We start from the raw sequence: 24,968 nt of genomic DNA, 5'->3' as shown, positions 1-24,968 counted from the left end.
TGGATTTTTCAAACTTTGATCCCCTCTGGACTCCCTTTGTTAACGCACAGATCTCAAAATGAACTAAAAAACTACGAAGGGGTGTACTAAATATGTATAAAAAATTTCAAGCTTCTATTTTGAAAACGTGTGGGAAAGTGTGGGACGTGCGTGCGTGCGGGAAAATGTTTACCAATGAGCTAAGAACATTCCCACAATGCCCCAAATGACCCGGATGTAACATAAAATTTTCCTGAGACATCACTATTTATCCTATGATCATTGTTCGTACATCATTCCCTTCAGAATAGAACATACTTTCAAACGGTACCACTCACATGTCTCCATCGTGTACCTGAGGCGGGAAAATCATGAAAAAATGGATTACTTGTATAAAAAATATTCCTTCTTTGTACTTTTCTGCCCCTCTGTACCCCCTTGTTTTAACACAGAGATCTGAAACAAATCTGAAAAATACTAAGGCGTATACTAAATGTGTGTGCAAAATTTCAATCTTCTAGGAGCAAAAGTAAGCTTTGCAAAAAGTAATAAAAAGTCATAATAATTTTTTTTAGTTATGACGTCATCACAGTACGTCTCGACGCAAAAAGGCGTGAAAGCATATGTAACGTGTTCTATAATGCCTCCAGTCTTGAGAAAAAGCGGAAGTAAAAAGCTTTTTTGGTACTTTTTTAAATCGAATAATGAAGATTCTAGCCTATCCCCGAAAAATATATAATTTAAAAGAGTTAAGGGGTCACTTCAAAAAACTGGGGGGGGGCAACTGCCCCCTCTTTCCCCCCCTAATCGCCGCCCATGTTATTAATAATATAAATAGTAAACTTTGCTTTTTTTCTTAACCTGAAGTTTGTCTATATGGCATTTTCTGTTGTCAGGATGCAATTTCAAAATTCTCTCTTCGTCACGTTCAGTGAATGATAGCACTGTTGACACTCTCAGAAAATATAATTGCATGTAGTTAAGAGGATAGCTAATAATATTGAACTTTTATTGCATATAAAATAATTTGAAGCCCTAGAGTGAAATATACTATGATTTGTTTTGAAAGAATCTAACCTCAGTTCATACAAATTCTAGCATGTTGATCGGTATACAAAAGTTTATGCTGTGTCTTGGTGATTTAGTATATATATATATATATATATATATATATATATATATATATATATATACAGGGTGTTTCAGATAAAACATCCAGTGCTTATAAATCCGAAACGGCTGAGAATAAAAAGATGAAACAAAAACTAAGATAGGAAAATGTCATAGGGCGCATCACATGGTGTTGTTGTGGTGACCCCCAGGGCTCTCCTTCAAGGGGGCCCAGGGGCCAACTTCAAATTTTCAAATAAGAACATGTATTGAATCATACCTCATTCAATAGTACTTGAAAAACGAAACAACTTTTGTAGGAAACAATTTTCGATTTGGGCCACCGTTTTTAAATGGCCGCAAAAAGTGGGCCCTATATCAGATAAAACGTCAAGTGCTTATAAATCCGAAATGGCTGAGAATAAAAAGATGAAACAAAAACTGAGATAGGAAAATGTCATAGGGCACATCACATGGTGTTGTTGTGGAGACCCCAGGGCCCTCTTTCAAGGGGGCCCAGGGGCCAACTCCAAATTTTCAAATGGGAACACTATTGAATCATACCTTATTCAATAGTACTTGAAAAACGAAACAACTTTTGTAGGAAACAATTTTCGATTTGCTCCACCGTTTTCAAAATGGCCGCAAAATTGGGTCCTGTATCAGATAAAACGTCCAGTGCTTATAGGCCTAAAGCAAAAACGGCTGAGAATAGAAAGATGAAGCAAAAACTGAGATAGGAACAATGATAAAGCATATCAAGTTGTGTTGTTGTGGTGACCCTCAGGAAACTCCTTGAAGGGGGCCCAGGTGCCAACTTCAAACTGATACAGGATTTTTTGAAACGGTGCCCCAAATCGAAAATTGTTTCATACAAAAGTTGTTTCGTATTTTAAGGACTATTGAATGAGATATGATTCAATACATGTTCCTATTTGAAAATTTGAAGTTGGCCCCTGGGCCCTCTGGAAGGAGGGCCCTGGGGGTCACCACAACAACACCATGTGATGCGCCCTATGACATTTTTCTATCTCAGTTTTTGTTTCGTCTTTTTATTCTCAGCTGTTTCGGAGTTATAAGCACTGGACGTTTTATCTGAAACACCCTGTATATATATATATATATATATATATATATATATATATATATATATATATATATATATATATATATATATATATATATATATATATATATATATATATATGTGTGTGTGTGTGTGTGTGTGTGTGTGTGTGTGTGTGTGACTGATTGGAACAGTTGTGGGCGTAACTGTAGAGTATAGGTTGTCTGAAAATAAATCTACGTTATTAAGAAATGAATAAATATATAAAGGAGTAATAATAGTAATGATATATATATGATAGTAAGTGTGAGTAAATAATAGGGCGCCCGTGCATATATGTGCCCAGTTGTGAATTTTGTTACAAGGTATTGATTATATATTTGTATAATAATAATAAACATTAGTGCATTGATCATTATTTGTGTGAGGAGAGTGTGTCATGTAAAAATGATGCGTGGTATTTTCACTTTGTGGCTTGACATTTGATAGTAAATATACATACTAACTGATCATCCGGCCTGACGATACGAATAATGGTCATATAGTAAACGATTCCAGACGTTTTTCAGTTAATCACAGAACAAAATAACCGTTTGCAGAATAGACACCACTTAACAAATACACGTTACGTTTACATTTGCGATACTACTCTGCAACTTTGAATTTTTTTCCACGTCACATGATTAAGCTAAGTTCACTACTGTCGGCAGAGGTGACGAAGTGGATAGGATCAAACAATATAGAAAATTTATTACAGTAGAATCTCATTATTCCGTATCAAGGTGCCGATTCTCCGCCTCCAAATATTTTCATTTTCCTTAGTTTTAAAGTAGGTAGCAATTAAAATTGAACAACACCTCAAGGTTGGCGCACTTGCTAATGTGGGAGCTACTAGTAAGATTTGGCAGATAACTTACTAGTAAAAAAATTCTTTTATTTAATTTTTCTTTTTGTTACTTTTTGGTAAATCCTAGCTAGAATTTTCTTTATTTTATCGACTTTATTCTAGTTTTCATACTTTACTCAGAACTCTTCTCAGTTTCTCAGGGGTCGGATAATTTTTTATAGAAATTCTAAATTAGAGACCACACTGACTTCCCGGTAGTGCGGGAGTATCCAAGGTTTCGGCAGGACAGAGCGCGAAGTGAGATTTCCATAAAGCCACTGTCTTTTTGGTAATCTCGCTCAGGGCACGGACTAGCTAGTGGACCTGGAGATATTTATCTTAGGCTTCATATTTAGTAGGCCATCTTTTTCGGCATATGAAAGTATATTTGGCTGTGGATTTTCATATGTCTAAATTCGGCCACTTATCTTTGTAGTTTTAGTGTTCTAGCTTATTCCTTTCGAGCCGCTTTTGCTTTCTCTTCTATATCTATTCCTCTATTGTCCTATCTATTCTTCTGCTTTATCTATTCTTCTTCAACATTTTTAAAAATTTTCAACCTTCCCCCCGTTTTGAACTTGACGTATGTCAACCTTTCAACATATATCGTCTGAACTTGATTTACCAACCGAGATGTCGCGAGACACGATTCATGGAGGTATTCGTTAATGTAGAATATTGAGGAAGCATTTTCCATCATATTTCGACCTACTGCAATAGTGAGCGATGGTTCGTACACAACAAAATTTTTTTTCTCATTATTCGTTCGGAATTTCCCTACGGATTATCAGTCATTTTTACTTTTGTTTCAATTGGTAACCAGAGACGTAAATGTTGTAGTTGTTTTAAGCCCAAAAGTAGTGTTAACGTTTTAGAAACATATATTTATACATACTCTGTATTTAGATGCCTGCCATGCGAATTGTCTACCAGTTTACATAAAATGCTTGAGAATATTAATTTTATCATCATGTGCAGTCAGTTAGGTAAATTTGCGATATATTCGGATTCTGTTATGTGAAATGTTGCAACCTAAAAATGTAATTTTTCGGGGTTATTTTTTGAAAGTTTAAATGATTATTCAGTATATATATATATATATATATATATATATATATATATATATATATATATATATATATATATATATATATATATATATATATATATATATATATATATATATATATATTGAGACATAAATATGTGTGGAATATAAATATGATATTGAAGTAAAATGTATAATGGTGAATTGAATAAATAAATATATGTAAAGGGTCTTGGTACCTTACTCCGAACCGTCCTTGGTTGCTATAGTTCCGAGATATCCAACAAATATAAAATGTGAATGTTAGAAGATACTGTTGCATGTTAGATTTCTCTTCAATCTCTGTAATAATATTAAGTAACTTATGTAACAGTTAACATCGTCTGTAATACACTAACGGCATGTAGCATGGGATTAACGCAGGTCATCGTAACCCTAATGTATCCTTATATTTACCCTCAATTTAGTAAAGAATAATCCTTCTGTAAAACTGCATTTCGATTCCTTTCCTTCCATACGAATCCTCAAAATTGATCAGTGTTTTCCACCCCAGTAGTCGTGTTCTCAATACAAACGAAAATCCTTCTGGACTGAGAAAATTCACGTTTCTTTCTACATTGTGTGAATCTAACGTTAAATGTGTGCACCTGGTAGTATAAGGTGATATTAACTGAAAGATCGTCAATGAATGGAATAGTAAGTGAATGACAGAATAAGTAACATTAGTCAGCGTGATATCAGTGACAAGACTTTGATCTCTTAACTCCAGAAATGGGAGAAATATATCGATAAATACTTCTACGGCCAGAATATGTGTCAGTTACAATGAGTAAACATAATCTCATGTATGTATGTAAAGATGAAATAAAGTTGAATGTATGGACACCAGAAAGGGTGCTTTAATAATACGTATGATAATACAGCTCGTCTGAAAGTACGAGAGAGGACACTTGTAATTACTTTCAAAATGTTCATAAGTGAGATAAAGACTCATTTCTAACCCTCATTTTCAAGTTTGTTTTTTCTTTCCTTTTCTTTTTCTTTTTGCTTTCACTCATCATATTGTATGCTATATTTATTCACGGATTTATGTCATATTTCCCAAGTTAAATAAAATATATTTTTCTTCTTTCCTTTTTTTATATGTCCATTAATATATAAATATATGTATGTGTGTATACTATTACTATTGTTCAATCTCGGGTGTGGATTGAGGTATTTATATGCATGTTTATAGCATGTTTATAAAATTCTGTGTTTTAATTTGTTAATAGATGTAATAAATCTTCATCAAATTGTAGTTAGATGGTTTCTTTAAACTATTTTCACCCATGTCTATACGCTGTCCTGTATGTATGTGAGTGTGTGTGTGAATGAATGATAAATTTAGTTTTAAGTGGTAGCATTTAATATTGATACTACGATAGTGTTCATAATAAGTAGGTAATAGCATACTGTATGTATTAGTGTATGACGGAGGTCATGAAAGATAACTAATTCTAAAGTAGTCTAAATCGGCTTTGGGAGAAAAGCCAAAATAACAGGGTGAGCCTGAAAAATAATGGCCCTTTCAGGAATCTCAAAACTTCTATTTGTGAAAATTAAGTACGTCACTTTGACTTTTTTCTTGGATGATTCAGATGTATGTTCGATGTCCATTATGAATATTCAAATACTGGATACAGGTTATTTAACATTTCAAAGCAATAGACAAACAATTAAATTAAAACTTCTCGTCACCCGGGCTGGGTTAGAGCAACTCCCACTTTTGCAGTTGCCTGGATCCAGGTTGGGATACTATGAAGGAACACGTGTCTCTTCGAAATCACTTTAGTATTAGTATTCAAGTAATAACCTCGAATATGAATCACCTTTTAATAACTATTCAATATTCCTTTACCATATTTCCATAATTATCCAGTAATCCTTTATCTCTAGTTCCTTCTTCCTTTCTCCTTTTCCTCTTCCTCTTTTCCTCGTTTTTCCTACCTTCTTCTATTCTTTCTCACTCTTTCTTTTCCTCTTTCTAATAAAACTGAAGAGGGGTCATGACTGGAAGTAGTTGCTGTAGACACAGTCATTAAATCCTTTTGATGTTTCTCTTCGGGAGTCCGATATGAATTAGTTAATCCTAAACCATACATATGAAACAAGAATTTCCAAAATTTATTCATTTTTTGGAAATTCATTTTTTGGAATACTTAATTCCGGCCTGGTAGTATCTACAACTTACGTGCTAAGGATCCGGGTTCGATTCCCACTCGAGTTATTATTTTTTTGTTTTCTGCTTTAACCAATAAAGCAGCCATTTGTAACTACAAGTTAAATATTAGTTCACCATATGTTTATAATGCCTAAAACAATAGAAATGTTCAAATCATTTGTAAAACCTTTCAATGTTCCATGATAACTAGCAACAAAATTTAAGCTATTCCGTAAATATATTGATACTCCGAGTTATATTATGGTTACCACAGTCATCGTGTAAAAAATATTCTTGACGCTTCGTGTTTATATCTGTGGACAGTGTGTGAATTACAATGGGGATGATCGGGAAATCCCCTTTGGTAATATTGGATGTATGCAATAACCACGAACGTTATTTCGGACTTCGCTTGAGCGGGACACCATCGACATAAGACTTTCACGTTTTGTACTAGTATGTTAGTAGACAATCGTTTAAGGCTCTTCACTGCATCGAAATTAAACTACCGCTAATTTTAAAGTTTTTCTGTAATATCTTCAAAACAAATAAAAGTATTCGAAAAGCAGAAACGTAGTGACCTAGACAACACGATTTTGGATAACTCATTTATCAGCTTTCAATTAGCAACTGTAAATAGATTTCACATTTTTTTGTGGGTTCTGTAAATAGTGGCATACCAAAAACAGATAGGTGAATTGGGGTAAAGGTATCACATGCAAAATCGTATTGTTTAGTTCACTACGTTTCTGCTTCTCCAATATTTTTTATTTGTTTTGAAGATATTGCAAAAAAAACTCGGTGTAGTGACGACCCTTAAAGGATATGTATTTTTCAAACTCTTAAAGGAGTCATTGCCCTTCATTCTCCCCCTAAATGATGCCCTTGGCAACAACTCTCATAGTTTCCCGTGCTATTGTCGTCTGAAGTACAATACATTCCCCGTCGCAAAAGTTTGGTTACTTCGCACACTATCTGTGGCTTCTGTTGGACGCTTGTCACGTACTAAAAAAAGATAAAAGTTGAGTCAAGCTGGAATTGAAATCGGGACACTTTGCACGTGAGTCGTAGATGCACCTCACTCTGCCTTGCCGTCACGTAATAGTTTTACTCATCGTATCATATACACGGCGAGTCGGAAACTTTAAGACGCTTATTCTACACTATTTCTGGCTTTTGCGTTCCCCCAGTTTGTAATATTAACACTTTAAATGTGCATTACTACCTCGCGAAACATGGACACGAAGTTCATTTACCAAAGTCTGTTTTCCCCTTGCAGACTTCAATAGTTGGATAAGCGATGACAAAAGTTTGTAGTTACAAATCAGGATTATTTCGATTAACTAGTAATTATATTTTAGATAATAGGCACATTTGGGGAGGATATTTCGTTTACACCAACCTAATATTAGAATTACGAGTTTTGTAGATAAGATTTTTTTTTCAAAGAATGAGATTGGCTAGAGAATGGTGACCTATGCTGCTGTTTTATAACACGAAACAGAATAAAAACTATCTAATTGGTGACTACCAGATAAGAAGACACTTTTATAAAATCGAATCACAGAGTTCGTGGTTAAATACTCGTTGTGAACCCTCCCAACTTTGCTAAGGAAAATCGACTTCGATTTCTGGTTGTAACTTACATTATACAGAACACTCTATAACCTTAAAACCTTACATCCCGTACATAAACAGTACTGGGAAGAAAGGTAAAGAAAAGATAACGAAATAACCACTGAAGTTAAGGGAATCGAATTTAAAAATAGGCTTCAGGAAAGGACAGAAAAAAAGATAAAGTTTGCTTTTCCTGGGATCTGTACATAAATCTTGCTGCTTTGAAGATAATACATTAAGATATTCGATATCTATTAGGTGACCTATGAAAACATTCATAATTTTTGAAAGAATGAGAAGTGATGATTTTAGTTTGACCAGAGGAGGATTTTTGACCTCAAGACATATCTCCGATCGTACTTAACAGAGTTGCTTAAGATAGAAATGAAGATATCCATGAAATAACACATTACTTCGTCTTGAGCATCATCAAATTCTCAGTGACGTTTTAACAATTGCTTTCTGAGAACAATAATAGATAATGTAATATCCTAATGGTGTCAGCAACCTTATGGGGCATTTACACTTAGTCAATTTAGTCGCACGACTAAATCGACTCGCTGCATTTGCCACTAAATCGAAGCAACTAGGCCGAATCAGATTGATGGATGTGTTCAATTATTTCAACCACAGAAACTAGAACGTCCTTTAATTCAGTTGCCAGTCGATTAGTCGCCTTCGATCAACAAGCGATTAAGTTGAAGTCCCGTTTACACGGTTTACACGGACGAATTGAAAGTGACGTCAATTCAACTGAATCGAACGCAAATCGACTAAGTGTAAACGCCCCATTAGTGTGCTAATTCAGTAATATTTTGGGGTTTAATGTTTAGTACTTCTTCCGAAAATTTCCACAAACACCATCAAGAAGACCAAGTTAGTAACCATGAGGGATAGAGAATGTAAACGTGTGTGAAACAATTCTTCTATTTCAATTCAAGAAACTTACATTAAAAAGTTTGGTATATGGAGTTTTGAAAACGATTGTCAACTTACAGTTCATGTAGAAAAGAAAACCATTTCCGTCAAAAGCGTTTTTTGAAGCAATTATTGGTGAATCTTTTTTTTTTTTCAATACATTCGTTACAAATTTTACCGTAAGCCATTTCGGTCAATGTTTATGTATCACTTTATAACACTTATTAAGTTTCCTAATGGGGTTATCTTGCACTACAATGATCTTAAGTTTGATTTCATGCATAGTAGTCAAAGCCTGAAACATTGGAAAAAGTTTTACTAGCCCGCTATGTGCGTAATATATAACAGTTTATTTATTTATTTATTGCTGCCTATTACAGGAGTTTATCCCAGTTACAACAGGCTTACAAAATTAATATTATATCTACAAATGAACAATAGAAGAAAAATAAAAATAGAAGAAAAATAAATAAAAGATTCACAAGAAAACATCAGAACATATAATGGCAAAATGCTAAATGCATAGGGAGAGAGCAAGAAGTGAATAAAATACCAGAAATGGAAGCAGTTGGACAACAGTTTACATCTGATGTATTTAGAGATAATCAGGATTGAATTAATGCACTAAACGCGCACCACATTCAACAAATTGCCATGGATTTATAGGTTGAAATGAAATGAAATCTTTACGTCCCACGAGTATGGCGGTTAGACTAAAGGAGACGGTGATAATGAGAAATAAATGAAATGGTGGCATGAAGAAATTTGGAGAATCCCGAGAAAACCAACGCACGCGATGTTTGTTCACCACAAAGCTTACTTGGTGCGAGCTGGGATCGATGCCGGGACCCATGTACTACAGGTGAACGCTCTATCACTGAGTCACCGCTGCCCGGATCTATAGGTTGATTATCATATACAGGGTAATTATAAAGTCTTATCATTCCTGTAACCTATAACAAGGCATAAAATTGGAAATTTGTGTATAGAAGAACAATTAAACCTGCGAACTCAAATGTACAGTTTGTTAATAAGGAAAATTAATTTCTGAAAACTATTAATTGTTTATGTAAATTTGAAACTAAAGTTCACTAACGTTAGTTTCTTATTACAATACCATCTACTTTATTTTCATTAAAAAAAATATTCATTTCATGTTCCTGAAAGCTCTTAGTTGTTTAAGTAAATTTGAAAGTAAAGTTCACTAACGTTAGTTTCTTATTACAGCACCATCTATGTTTTTATATAAAAAAAAATTCACCTCATGTGGGCTAGGTGGACCACCTTCCACTTGGTAAATGTAAAATACTCTTTTTTTCACCATGTGTCTAGTCCATAACCTATTTTCTTTAAATGTTATTTCTGTATCTTATTTAAACACTGAAGCTTACAAGATCTAGTGTTAATAGTATTATTAATTTCGTCATTTCTTGAATGATATCATATATCACTTCAATAGAAATAGTGTAGCTATGACTTGAAAGCAGCGCGGACATATTCGATCCCCATTCAAGTAGCACATATTGGCTTGGTGCTTCTAGGAGCAATCCAACCAACACTTTGTTAGTGTAATAAGTATTCCAATACAGATGTAAATTTAATAAATGGCATATAACTCTCTTCATATGTTTAAGTCTGTATAGTCTGTACAGGCCGGTAGCTAGCCCAAAAATGTAGGGGGAGGCGATAGAAGTTAGGGGGCTGATCGAACCATAGTATAGTTCATTTGTAAGCCTACCGTGAAAATTCTAGGGGACCAGTAAAAATTTAGGAGGTGCCCGCTCCACTCTAAACCCCCGTGGATACGGGTCTAAGTCTGTATTAACTACCACACATAACATTTTAAGAACAGAATTATATGGCAAAACGTCCTGTTTAATAGGTTAATTTCTATGTTTTGGGAACTGTACTGTTGTCAATTCGTGTCTTATCAGGCATGTTCAGTCCTTCGTTTGTCGAGTATTTCTTTGTTGCCGTAAACGTCACTAGTAATATCCTTCGGACATTACTAACAAGTAAGGGGTCCAAATGGATGAATCGAGTTGCGGAACGAGACATAGTATGCCTGATAGAGGATGTGAAAATATGTGTATGTGCAAAGTTATAGCGGCTGAGTGCCATAAGAAACGGAGGGGGAAGGGGGTCAAAGTTGGTGGGAGAAGGGCTATGTTGTTATAGAAATACATCAAATAAACTGTTGAATCGTAAAAATAGTGAAAGACAGACAATACAAATGGTGGTAGTTTCACATATTAGCAAAAGAAGAACTGGCAGAGTAGATCGCGAACTTCCGCCGCCATCTTGAAATCTTCCATTTTGAAATCTGTGATATTTTTTTAAATAAAAGATAGTCATGTGATACATCAATTAGGGCCAGAATGCTCTTTTAAAAAGTCAATTATGAACTTCAGTGATCGTTATCTGTACATATTTTGCAGTTTTAGGATCATCTTTATACACAGTAAAAAATGATTGTGTTAATTCAACTCAATTTTAACACAGGGCAGTAGTTCCAGCGTGACTACCACTATGCGGTGTTAGTTCAACACATAACCCGCGGTGTTGGCGTTTAACACAGGGAGTGTGTTACGTCTTTAACACACAACCGGTGTTGAGCGTTAATGAACCACAAAATTACTCCCCCAAAATATGTTAAATCGCCTATGTGCGTAATGTGTTTACATTATGCTGAGTCTAAAAAAAACATTTTAACAAGTAAAAAAAATGTACTCCAGTGGCGGGGAGAGGGGGACGAACAACCAACATTTCAATTACTAGCCGCGTGCTCTTCCGACTTGGCCACGGAGACGATGAAGAAAATGTCGCTTGCAGAGCGATAAATTTTTTAGGCCTTTTGAGCCGCTCGGGATAAGATAAAATCTGCTCGCCATGTAGACCTAATTTTATAACAAAATGACGACTCTCTATTTACTTTATTTTATAGTTCTTCCATATTCACTTTCAAAATATCGGCGCCAGTTGCCATCTAATAAAGTTGATGCTTTTGTTGCTTCTAGTACACAATCGCTTAGAAAAAGAAGCAATAAATGCATCAAATGTGGGAGGTGAATTTAGAACACCTAAATGGCACATGCCTAGCACATCTTGTGCTGTTAGGGTTTCTTCAGAAACATTATGTAAAACAATTGAAAACACATCGCGCGGATTGCATTTTGAAATTTTGCGTATACCTGGATTTGTTTAAGTATTTCTTTCTACTGTGTTTGTCAGTAGATTCAATTCATAAGCCTTTATAATTATGTCCAACATATTTGGCAATCACGCAGAAAATAACACCGAAAATTCTACACTTGTGTTAATTTAACACACAGGCTGTGTGTCATTTCATCTACCGGCATTTGACACACAACTCCAAATGGAGAGTGAGTTGTTCTAACCACTTGTTTGTGTTATATTTTAACACAATCGTGTTAACACATAGGCATGTCGTTGAAATAACACAACTATTTTTTACAGTGTAGTTATTTAAGAAACAGATACACGTATGTTGAAAGTTTGGATTATCACGAAAACACATGTAGACCTAAGTTAAATATATCTACAAGCCAAGAAAACTAAGAGTGAAACTTCATATCCAAGTTGTATATTATTACATTATTATTTATGACTACTTCAAACTTGCTCCATGTAGTGCAGAAGCGAACTGTTCCGGTATGGAAGAAAAGTTTCCTCCTCTCTTTTCTCACAAAGTCGCCATTTCCAGCATGTATTGCGATGGTATCAAAAGGGATAAATCAGGTCATAATTCATCAGCAGTTAGTGATATGACAAAACGGAGAGCAGCATTGCATTCCTGATCAAAACACAGTCTTAACGCATGCGCGGCATGACTACCTTCCCATTTAAAAAATAACATAGATTCCAAAGTGGTAGATTTCAAGATGGTGGCGGAGGTTCGTGATCTACTCTCACCATTGTTTTTTCACCAATATGTGAAACTACCATCTTTTGCATTGTCTATCTTTCACTATTTTTACTATTTAACAGTTTATTTCATATATTTTTATAACATAGCATTTCCTTCTCTCACAAAATTTGACCCCTTCCCCCTCCGTTTCTTATAACACTCAGCCGCTATAATTTTGCACGTACACATATTTTCACATCCTCTACCAGGAGCGCTATTTCTCATCCAACTCGATTCATCCATTTAAATCCTTTACTTATAAGAGAGATCTGTATGTTTTGGGGAAACCAAGAAATACGCACTAAAATTATATTGATTTTTCCCCTCGTTCATCTGTCGGCAACACATTACTTTGGAAAGCATCTTACACTGAGATTTTGTATAAAATATAAGTAAGGCCCTCATTATAAAATAAACTGTAGGCATACTAAACACTTATTTCCCCAGATAAGAGTGATTCAAGTTGAAATCAACTAGAATATCACTAAAATAAACACTTTAACATCCTTTTATCAAAATAGCCTTGAGAATTTTCTTGACACCTTCCAGCATATCCGTTTTCTTTTTATATTGAAAACTGATAATATCCAAGAAAGAAAACATATATGAAAATTGTTAAAATTATACTATTTAAGATTCATAAAACACTTTTAAATTATAGTGGTTCTGTACCTTTGTGGTTGAGAAAGTCTATTGGAAAGACGATTAATCAAATGAGAATTGTACACTAATATACTCACTCAAGGTTCACAAGGTATTAAAGATGCCACCGTAATATCGAAAGGGACATCTAGTTCTGTGGAATAACGGGCTTTCAAGCATAATTCCTTTAAGTTTCTCAAGGGAAATTCTACAATAGAGATCAGAATAAGAGATAAGCTCAAATGCAAAATACAATAGCACTCCTCGATGATATAATTGCTACGCGCGGCTTGAGTACGTTGGATCCTGGGTTCCATTGCCGCGAGGAAAAACACGAACTAATGAAGGTAGTTCGAATCCCACTTTAAACGGAGGCTCACGCCTGATATATGTCTGGTGCTGAAACGAGTACCCTAAACTTGAAAACACAACCTAACAAGTAATATACATATGTTTTCCCCAGATACATACATACATACATACAAATAAACCAATAAGTTAGAATGTTATATTTGATCAATACAGGGGTGTATACCTACTTTTGGGCCACCCTGTATATATATGGAACGTTTACACTGTCTGGAAATGATCTTTTAGGTTTTGAAGCGAGCTTCAGATTGAGATCTTAAAAATGAAATATTTCCAAAAAGTTCACTTGATCCTCGTGTGCCTTGAACACGCTAGATGACACATGTTTATTCGCTACATATCTGCTGGCAATATCAGACACGTTAGTTCAAACCATACCATTTATTTTATTACCATCATTTAAATTCAACAGAACTTTATTCCACTTTACGTCCTCGTTGGGCGTGGGAAAACAGGTAAAAGAAATTTTACCAGACAGCTTTGTATCTCGCTACAACAATAGTAATTTCTTTCCTATTTTATGCCTCTGCGTTTCCATCAAACAGTTCCATGATATTTTCCTTTTTTAGCAAACTACTCTTATCTGTTTAGTATCTTTGAGGTTTTAGTAAGAAGTCGACGATTAAACTTGCGTTTGAGACTATCTTGTATACAACAGGCTCTTTTCTCAGTATCTCACTTCCAAGAGACCTGGATAGTGGGATTACCGATATAAAACTCAGAACTGTTTAATTAAAATTCTTTCACTGATTGAATATGTTACAGCAAAGTATATAAGAATAATAGCAAACACAACAGGTGCGAGGGAGAAATTATTTTATTTTAGCACAAAAGTACAAAAGGAATGTTATTTTTTAAATTTTAAAAAAATAATGATATTCTTGATATCCGGCTAAAATCAAAGAGACTAGTCCTGTTTCCGTTTCGATTCCTGGTCTTTTGGATTCCTAATTATTCATCAAATCCTCCCTCTTTATGATCATGGTGGATGTAGATAGGAACAGGGTAGGACTTCTTCACGTAAACGTAAGCTGGCTTTGGCACTGGAACAATGTAAGGCTTGGGGACTTCTACAGGAACTGGATGAGGAACTGGGTAAGGAATTTTCTTCTCGATCTCGACAGGAACTTTCTTCTCTACAACTACTTTATAGGGTTTTGGTACCGGAACAGGGTAGTGCTTAACAACTGGAACCGGTACGTGATGTGTCACTGGAACTGGATAGTGTTTGGTGACTTCGTAAGGTACGTGATGTGGAACCTCTACTGGAACGTGTTTCACGATTTTCTGAACGTGATATTCCTTATGTTGATGATGCCCTGAACCTCCAGATCCTCCAAAGCCGCCAACTCCTCCTTCACTTCCTGAACCAAATCCTCCTTCAAAACTGAATCCACCGCCTTCTGAACCATATCCAAAATGTTCGATTCCTCTCTTTTGAGGACTCCTTTCTTCGTAGCTTTCGTCTACGTCTTCATCACTCTCCTCTTCTTCAGCAAAGGTTGCAGAGACGCAGAGAACGAACAGAGTTAAGTGAAACTGAAAGAAATGAAAAATGGAGCAAATAATTATCTAAACAGTTTTATAAACACCATATTTATATATAGTCTTATTTATATATAGTATTATTATATGTAAATGAATATACAAAGTGTTATACATAAACGAACATGCCTATGTCGATAATAATGATAGAAGTACTATAATAGCGCTCAGTGGCGGATCTTTTGATTAGTATAAGTTTCCCAATTGCGGCAGAAAGTCGTCTTTTATTGATTTACCCACACTGTTCCCTACATATAGAACACGAAGCAAATCTTTATTAAAAATGTTTTGTAAAAATTGTGTTTATTTTATGAATTTTAAAAACTCTATTTAGAAGCAGTGGGACATTTTAGACGATATTTTACAATTAGAACATTATAATATTTACCGTACGTAAACGTTTGGACTTAAAAATACGGAATTTGGTACTGTGGCATCTCTCGCTTAGCATAATAGAAAGGATTTGTCATTCATTTTACGAATTCAATATAAAGTACTCACAGAAAGGGGCGCAAAATATTGTCTTAGTTTACACAAAAGGATCAAGCGAAATAGAAAATACTATGAAACAATTTGTCTTTTCTTAGAGTTATTGGTAATAACAACTTTGAAAATAATATATTTGTTGATTGAGAAATTAGAATGGAGGTCATTTCTAGTTAAGTATATTTTAAAACACACTATAACACATTAGTTGAGTGTGTTTCATTGGTTTCGTAAAATTATTGCCTAAATATAAAATGCTGTTTCTCTTTAAATCTTTAATCTATAAAATTAACTACTCCTTTTGAAACATGTTGACTCAGTATCACAGCGCTCACCTCACGTGCGAGGGCTTCTACGTTTGATCCCAAGCCATATGGTTTGTACCCTAACAGCACAAGATGTCTAGGCATGTACCATTTAGGTGTCCGAACTACTTTTAGGTATTCGACACTTGGCACATACGATATTCATGTGCTAAGTATGTACTTCAGCTTCTTACAGTTTAAGGTACTTGTTAAACCTAAATGATATTTGCAACTGTGTACCACAAATATAGCATTTATATACCTGGCTCAGTTTCGCACTCTAACAGTCATTTGTTTTTATGTCGTCACTTGGGACATATATCTGTCATGTTCTAGGTACGTCTTTTAGGTACATATTGTTTCAGATACCCTAACAGTACAAGATGTGGCAAGTATGCGCCATTTAGGTGTTCTAAATTCATCTTTCACATTTGATGCATTTGTTGCTTCTTTTTGTGTGATTGTGTACTAGAAGCAACAAACGTATCACCTTTATTAGATGGCAACTATCGCCTTTCATTTGAAAGTGAATATGAAAAAAATTAAATAAACACTCGTCGTTTTGTTATAAAATTACGTGTCGAGCAGATTTTATCTGATCCCAAACGGTTATCGTCGAATATACGCAGTTAAAGGAGCACCCTGATTAGCCAAATTCAAAATACCTCAACAATTTATCTCTCTACAAGCGACAGTCTCTTCATCGCCTCCGTGGCCAAGTCTAAAGAGCACGTGGCTAGTAATCAGAAGGTTGGTGGTTACTGCCCACCCTGGGGGATACTTTTCATTACTTGATTAAAGTGTTTTTAGACTTACCTTATTGTAAACACATTACACATATAGGCAATTTAACATATTTTGGGGGAGTAATTTTGTGGTTCATTGACGCTTACGGCATGGGAATCATACCTAGAACATCATAAGCACGTTTCCCAGGTACATGTCAGGCATGTGCCTAAGGGTGGGCATAGACTGTGACTATCACTTGCCATCCATGTAATTTCTCTCTCAGAGGTACATAAGGCACATACTGGACACATTCCTATGTACCTGAGGCAACATGATAGGCATATGCCTGCTATGTAATTGTGCTATTCGGGTAGTGGACAACACTATATCCACGAGTTTTCTCGAGGTTCCTTCCAAGTTCTCATTTTATCTTTTATTACATAATCATTCGTTTTCAGCAAACATCTGTCTCGTTAATCTTGGAGTATTACATTTAAATTTTCATTTTCTTTTAAGTTATATTTTTCCGCGCTAAATCCGAAAACAATTGTCTCTGTTTATAAATACAAAGCTCACACTGAATTATGTATAGAAAAAATATCAAAATTAAACGATATTTCCTCTAACATATTATATAAATTTATCTACATTACTATATTTTCTGGTGCTTCAAGTTACAATGATTTTAAAAATAACATCTGCCAATATATTTGGCAAAATTCGATGTAATTTTACTGAAACATTTTACAGTATACTTAGATGAATAACGTCAGAACCGGATTTGGGTTTGATGAAGTCCTAAGATAATGACATTTTATATTACCAACTGTTCCCTGGCAGTGACAAATCATTCCTTCTTTGAGTGTTGAATATATGCTGCCTGGTAACTGAATGAGTAACAAGAATCAGTAAACTAGTGACATTTTAGAGAGCAGGCTAGCAAGGGAACCTCATTAATTATATCGCACGAGCCTGTACAATACTGAACACTGTTGCTGTATGAAGGTTTTAATATTTTTTTTAAATCTTTGTACATTTTGAAAATATACAACCAATTTTATTTCCTTTAAAATGTTTTGGAAGTCTTGAAGAGAGTGGGGACTTAAGCTGTAGCTTGTTTAGCTTCTACGTGAATCCGACACTGAATAGTATATACAATACTATGTGGGTAGAGTGTGTTCACCATTCGTACTAGTAGTTGCACTATAACAACATCACTGTGATATACAGTGATTCATTGTAACTCTACTAAATAAGCGTAAATTTTAAGGCGTTGTTTGAAATTACATCGAATCACTGTTAAATATATTGCAGGAAAAGTATCATTAAACTAAGTATTAGGAACAGAAATGCAAATGACATTCAATGAGTTGATTTGAGTAGATTTTGAGTTTAACGTCCTTTCCAACAGCGAGGCTATATGAGACGTGAACCTACTGATTAGTGTGGAATCCGAAGCACACAAGCTCCTGCTGAGAATCGAACCCAGGTCTTCTACGCCAAAGACGCGCACGCTAACTGCTTAACTACGGATGAATTCAAATGACATTTAAATAATAATAATTGATAACCGATAATAATCTTCATCGACCACTCTTTATTTTAATATCGGCCCTATTATTTTAGTTTATGATCATGATTATTTATGGAAACACTACAGTTTGTTTTCTTACAGTAAAATTTTTGCGTCAAATAGTAATGTTGTTTCCCACAAGAATAAATCCTGTAACAAGGAAGAAAGTTTTGGATTGATTAATCGATTAATCAGGATTTAATGTTTTTTTCTTCTACATCGAGATTATACGAGATAAGGGTTACTGGTAAAATGGGATTAAAAACACTACTTGACGAAAATATAAACTTAATATTTGTTCATTTTTGTTTATAACAGTGATGCCCAAATTGCGGTACTTATAATTATTATCCGCAAATTATTATAAGTATATATTATTTCTTTCTCTCTTGAACTTCGTGTGTAACAAGGAGAATATAACGTAACTTGCCACGTAAAGACTTGACTCTGAAAATTTTTTCAATGAATTTTTGATTCTCTATTTCTTCTGCAAGTTATGGCAGTCTGTATCAAGTTATTTATTTTTTTATAAAAAAAGAAAGAAATGCAGATTGCATGTAGTTACTTTTAAATGTTTATAACTTTGGGTCTAATTGCCTTAGGCACATTAATTAAGAAGAAAATACGCAGAATAGAATAAAGATTCAGAAAATATGTTATTTATGACTATTCGGTGAATTGTTGCCTCAGGGGAAGATTTGAACTGACCACCAAGCATGGTTCTTGTTTTGTCCTGACACACATTGCATTAAATTTTTGCTATTACTCTTCTCATCAAAATATGTATTTCTGTGTTGACTCTCCTAATAACTAATGTTGACTCTCCTAATACGTGTGCTTCAGTATATTCTCCAGCTGAATCCACCTATTCTTCTTGCATATTAATGCAATGTAATAATCTTTTGACATTAAGATCAATTGATAGCAAGCAAATTCTTAAAATGAAGTTATTGTATACCACATAAATTGTTAACAAAATATTTCACTTAAAAGCAAAAAAGAAAGGAAAATAAAAGTAAAAAAGGAAAGGCACAAATTCTTTCATCTCCTACTGACAGCTTCAATGGAGTTTCCCTTGCTTAACGAAATGTTTGACTTTCTATTTTTCATATTGATTTATACTTGACGCTTTGTCTTAATTTAATGTATTGTGGGACTGTTACACATAGCAAATACATTAGTGTTGTTTGGATTGTTTTCTGGCCAATGAACGTTGGCTCGAAATATGAAAGTTTTACATCAAAATAAAATAAAGTATATTTTATGAAGTATATGTGGACAAATATATATCTGGTCTCCTAAAACAATTTGATTCTACTTCAGGCTAACTAGGTGGCTCAGTGGTAGAATCCTTACCTCTCATGCGTGGGGTGGCTAGTTCGATCCCGGCCAAGTAAGTTTAGGTAGAGAACATCGTGCCCGTTGGTTTTCTCAGCGCACTCCCGTTTCCTTCAACATTCTCATTCTATCAACTATATCATCATTCATTTTCCTTAATCATCCATCGCCCTTAGCATGAAGAGCATAATAGTGGGACTTTAAACTGAAATATTTCATTTTCTTTTAATTCGATTTCAACCAACTCTTTGTTTACAGGTAGTAGAAAGCTTAGAAAAGTGACCATTATTATCAAAGTTTATTGAAGTACATGTAACCAATGGTGTTATTCAGCCGGTTCGTCTGAATTAGTCGTTAAATTTTTAGCAGGTTTCTGGAACCGATCTCTAGATCTAGTACCTACGATAAAAATAGTAATGCTTATCTAATATTAATACTATTTGAGAATCTAGTATATTGTACCTTTTCATTTCTAATGAGATAATTAAGACATGATATAGTTGATGTATGACACTTCAATTTTTTACCCCACTTCAATCAATGCAAATCTAATTATCCCATATGCAGATGCAGTTATTTTCTGTAAATTTGTGATTAATTCCCTGGTAAAAAAAAAAAAAAAAAACGTCTATTATACGTTGCACGGAAGCAAGCGAACATTGGATATCTTATTGTCAGCTCACTGTCATCATCTAGTTTAGGATGATCTTAATTCTTAATTCTTTTCCTATCTCAACACTTCATTAGTTTTATCAACAAAGTGTCAATATAAGCATTTTGCATGCTTGATGTTACTCACTGTTACTAGTATCGTTGGGTTAAATAATAATATAAGATGTCCATAATAATATAATAATATACTAATAATACTAATATTAATATATTGGTCAAATAAATAGTTATTATATGATTTGAATGACACCACTGTACATATATCGTCTATCGTTAAGAGAAATAGCTCGATCATTTTTTTCCTTATATTGGAAAGTAAGTAATTCATGTAGTTTCATTGTGTATATGATTTGAATATACCATAATTGCGGCCAGCGACAATTGCAATTATGTGGAAACAACGACAATTGCAATTATTTTCTTTTGAAGCTCATTTAAAAAGTACGAGTTGTGATAATTGCGACCACGTTGTTAATCATCTCATAAGTTTTGTTCAAATGTAGAATTAACATTTTATTTCGAGGTTAAAAACTAGCCGAAGACTGCTGAGTGAGAAAATTACTTCGCTAAGAGGATTACAACAGGATGAAACCGAAGGACTAAATCTGAGTTTTGAAGCTGCTAATCGGTGGGCAATTGGATGGCAGTATTTGTTAATCCTCGATTAGAAAACGCGATGATTCTCGACTCAATGGTATTTCACCCCCTTGGATTTAACAGGTGTATACTGTATATGCTTGTAAAGTGAAGCATTAATGTTTTTTTTATTTTTATTTTTGTCTTGGTTTAATACAATATTTTCTCTGTAGTACTCTGGAACTCAAATTCACGACGTTATTTGAATATAATTTTGCTAATGGAAAAGTCGTATATTTACAGGAAGTAAGTGTGAATCTGTTACCAGAAATTAATTTACAATACATACACTCTAGTACTTACATTGTATATTTCTTATATGCTTTCTGCTACATAACACTGCATATTTCTCATATGCACTCTGCAATTTAACTCTGCATGTTTCTCATATGCACTCTGCACGTAATGCTGTATATTTCTCATACACACACTGTCACTAAATACTGCATATTTCTCAGATATATTCTGCTACTTAATACTGCATATTTCTCAGATATACTCTGCTATTTTACACTGCATATTTCTCAGATACACACTGCATCTAAACACTACAAATTTCAGAGATACACTCTGCTACTTAACATTGCTTATTTCTCATATACAGTACATAAATAAATAAATAATATTTTTGAGTGAAATTACAATATTTTTCAGTGGAGCCGTGGTGGCTCAGTGTCAGAGCTTTTACCTCTGGTGCATGGGGTCCTGGGTTCGATCCCAGCTCCCGCCAAGCGAATTTTGTGGTGGACAAACACCGTGTGCGTGGGATTTCTTGGGGTTCTCCCGTTTCCTCCCATTTTCCTCATTCCAGCATTTCATTAATATCTCTCATTACCGTCTCCTTTAGCCTAGCTGGCATAACCGTGGGACATAAAACTAAACGATTTCATTTCATTTCGAAGTCTCGAAAAAAAATCGAAAATCCATTATGGATCGCTGAACAAGTATCCTCACCCCTTTTCCTCCCATCTCGGTCAAACATCAAAAAACGTCTTTAATAATTTTTAAGTGAAGACTTTAAATACTAAATTTTGATGTATTTAAACTTATAGGAGTTAGAGATTTGAACATTTTAATTGGAAGGATTAGAACCCACCATTTCATCTCTACCAAATTGAATTTCCATTCTAGTTTTCTTTCCTCTTAGGCCAAATATTTAAAAAAAAGTAAAGCATCGAAACGCGCTTTTAATTATTTTAAGTGGAAAATCCAAGTACGTACCAAGTTTCACATCTCTAGCCTTAAAGGAGTCGTAGATACGGACAAATTATTATAGTAATTGCAAATTCACATTGTAAATAATTACGGTCACATTTACTGACCGATTAAAATCAATGTTGGCTTCCAACCGATTACCCTAAAATTTACGGTATTAGTGTTAAAGTTATGTTAATAGGGCATAAATACGGCCTTTTTATGGTCTATAAACATCAATTTTACAGTAATACCATAAACTTTAGAGTAATCGGTTGGCAGCCAGAATTGACGGTAATCGGTCAGTAAATATAAGCGTAATTATTTACAGCGCACACATTACATCTTCCACATTGAATTCCTCACCCCCCTCCAAAAAAAAAAAATCTTACTGATACCTTACGACCGGTACTATTATATGTACTATACTATTCAATATATATAGTAAGAACTATAGCAACGATTACAATTATAGTAACATCGAATAGCAGTAACGATTACTATGCTATTCGATAAATTGTGTGTACTGTACGCATTTCAAGTTCTTAGCTTAAGTAATTTTACTTAGATGTTGATCAGTATATCACTTACTGATACCTTAATATATATCTTACGTACTATACTATTCGATAAACCATAGTAACGATTACTGTAAATAGTAACGATTACTGTAAATAGTAACGATTACTATACTATTCGATAAATTCTATGTATTATACACATTTCAAGATCCTAACTTAACTAATTTTACTTAGATGTTGATCAGTCAGCCAGGCAGAACTTCTTTTATATAGATTTTTCCAACACACTGTTGACTCCTATAAGACTGGGCTACTAAGATGCTCATATTTGTACGTATCTTAAATGTGAAACAAATTCTAAGTTATAACTAAATAATCAAAACAATAGAAAAATAGCTTAAAATATATTTTATATAAAACGATTATACATACCAGGAACTTCATCTCTTATTGTATAATAAGTTGGAAAAAGGCTGGATATCGTAGAGAAGAGGAGAGCGAAGTGTGTGTTATGAGCTTCAGTTCTGTTCTTTTATATATATGTGTAGCGTTTCTTGCTTCACTTAGCATAACGGTTGGTACTGAGTTCGAACAAAACACTAGAACGCTTTTCATTTCACCTTTCGGTTGTTCAACTGATTGGGGGAGGGGGTGGAGGATGAGGAGGGAAAAGAAGATGGTCAGTATAGTCGTCGTGTTACTTCAAACGAAACAATGAAAAAAGGTAAATACGTTGTTGATTGTATCTCTTGTTCTTTTTCCTCCTTTCATTTTTGTTAATTTCTGTTGCTTATCAGATTTAATTGGTTAAATTAATTAGCGAGGTAATTAACCTTTTTCCTTTCTTTCTTCAAATCCTTCTTCCTTACGTTCACGGATTCATGTCATTTCATAAGCTTGTAATTGACGTTAAAATAGAATAAGGCGTAATATCTACCTCTCAAGTGTTCGTTTTCTTCGATATTATATTATCACTCAACCTGAGTAACTCTCTGCAGCTCCTGTTAGCAAAGCTATATTTTGCAAATAAAGCTTGTATCGTCTAGGCAGAATTTACAATAATTCTTTTAACGAACTGGCACTCAAGAAGTTAATTAGTACAAATATGTTATCTATAATAGTAAGTACTATCATCAATAAAATAGACCAAGACGTAGCTTTCATACATGTGGCAGTACTAGTAACTGGCAACATTAAAAACGGGTAACTTCGCATTTTATGCAAAACTTAGTAAGTAGAATATATAAAGACCTGGCAAAAGTAAACAAAATAGTAAATGGAAATGTCACAAATTTAAAAGGAAAAACGACCATCTTCTGAGCTGCGGCTATTGTTCTTGAAAGCAAGATGACATAATTGGAGTAGATAAATCCAAAACATCTTTCAGCATTTCTACAAAACTCAATAGTTCTGGACACCTTTCATATGGTCAGGAAGTTCTTTGAAGAAGAAGAAAAAAAAAACACTTCCAATAATCTGCATTTCATAGAGAAGACTGTCAGAATTTTAAGTTAGACGTGTTGAAACTGAGGTATATCTGGGATTACGGTGGCTCAGTGGTAGAACGTTCATCTCTGGTGCGTGGGATCCCTGGTTCGTTTCCCGGCGAAGTAAGTTTGTTGTGAACAACATTGTATCCGTGAGATTTCTCAGAGTACCCCCATTTCCTTCCACATTATACCAATTATTTGATCTTTATTTACTTGCTTTAATCACCTGTGGCTTTTTAGGCTAAGAGGCATAATCGTGGGGAGTTAAATGGAAATATTTTATTTCATTTTTCCAACAAAATGTGATAATAATAATAATAATAATAATAATAATAATAATAATAATAATAATAATAATAATAATAATAATAATAATAATAATAGGAAGTGTTTTCGTATAGAGTTCTGAGATCGAGTGACAGTTTAGAATTCTTTCCCGCAGATTACTAACTTTGATATGCCTACTCAAGTGGTTCGTTGTGATGTCTTTGGTGAAACTTCAACTCCAGTTTGAAATTTACCGGGCCGGCAGAATCATTTTGACGTATGATTAGTGTCATGATAAAGACCTAACTACTGCAGGAAACATATGTTAGTCGAACTCTTTAGTATGGACCTAATCACACGTGAGAATGACTCTGCATAAGGCCCACGAAGTTTAAATCCTATGCTAAATTAGACTATATATACACCTTCATTTCTCGGTTTTACGA

General features: G+C 34.2%; 1 protein-coding gene across 1 annotated transcript in view; it reads right to left on the bottom strand.

The window, feature by feature from the left end:
• Positions 1-23,320, bottom strand: part of LOC145661025 (uncharacterized) — a 77,958-nt gene extending 54,638 nt beyond the window's left edge. The window contains exons 1-2 of the mRNA XM_081726462.1: positions 23,198-23,320; positions 14,721-15,305 (exon numbers count right to left, since the gene is read on the bottom strand). Coding sequence (XP_081582588.1) covers positions 14,721-15,305; positions 23,198-23,209 — 597 coding nt within the window. The 5' untranslated portion in view covers positions 23,210-23,320. The remainder of the gene's footprint in view (positions 1-14,720; positions 15,306-23,197) is intronic.
• Positions 23,321-24,968: the final 1,648 nt, after the last annotated feature.

Source organism: Thermobia domestica, chromosome 9 (genome assembly GCF_964235325.1).
Source record: "Thermobia domestica chromosome 9, izTheDome1.hap1.1, whole genome shotgun sequence".
NCBI lineage: Eukaryota > Metazoa > Arthropoda > Insecta > Zygentoma > Lepismatidae > Thermobia > Thermobia domestica.
The sequence above is the reverse complement of the archived record's forward strand: the minus strand, read 5'-3'. Positions and strand labels throughout refer to the sequence as shown.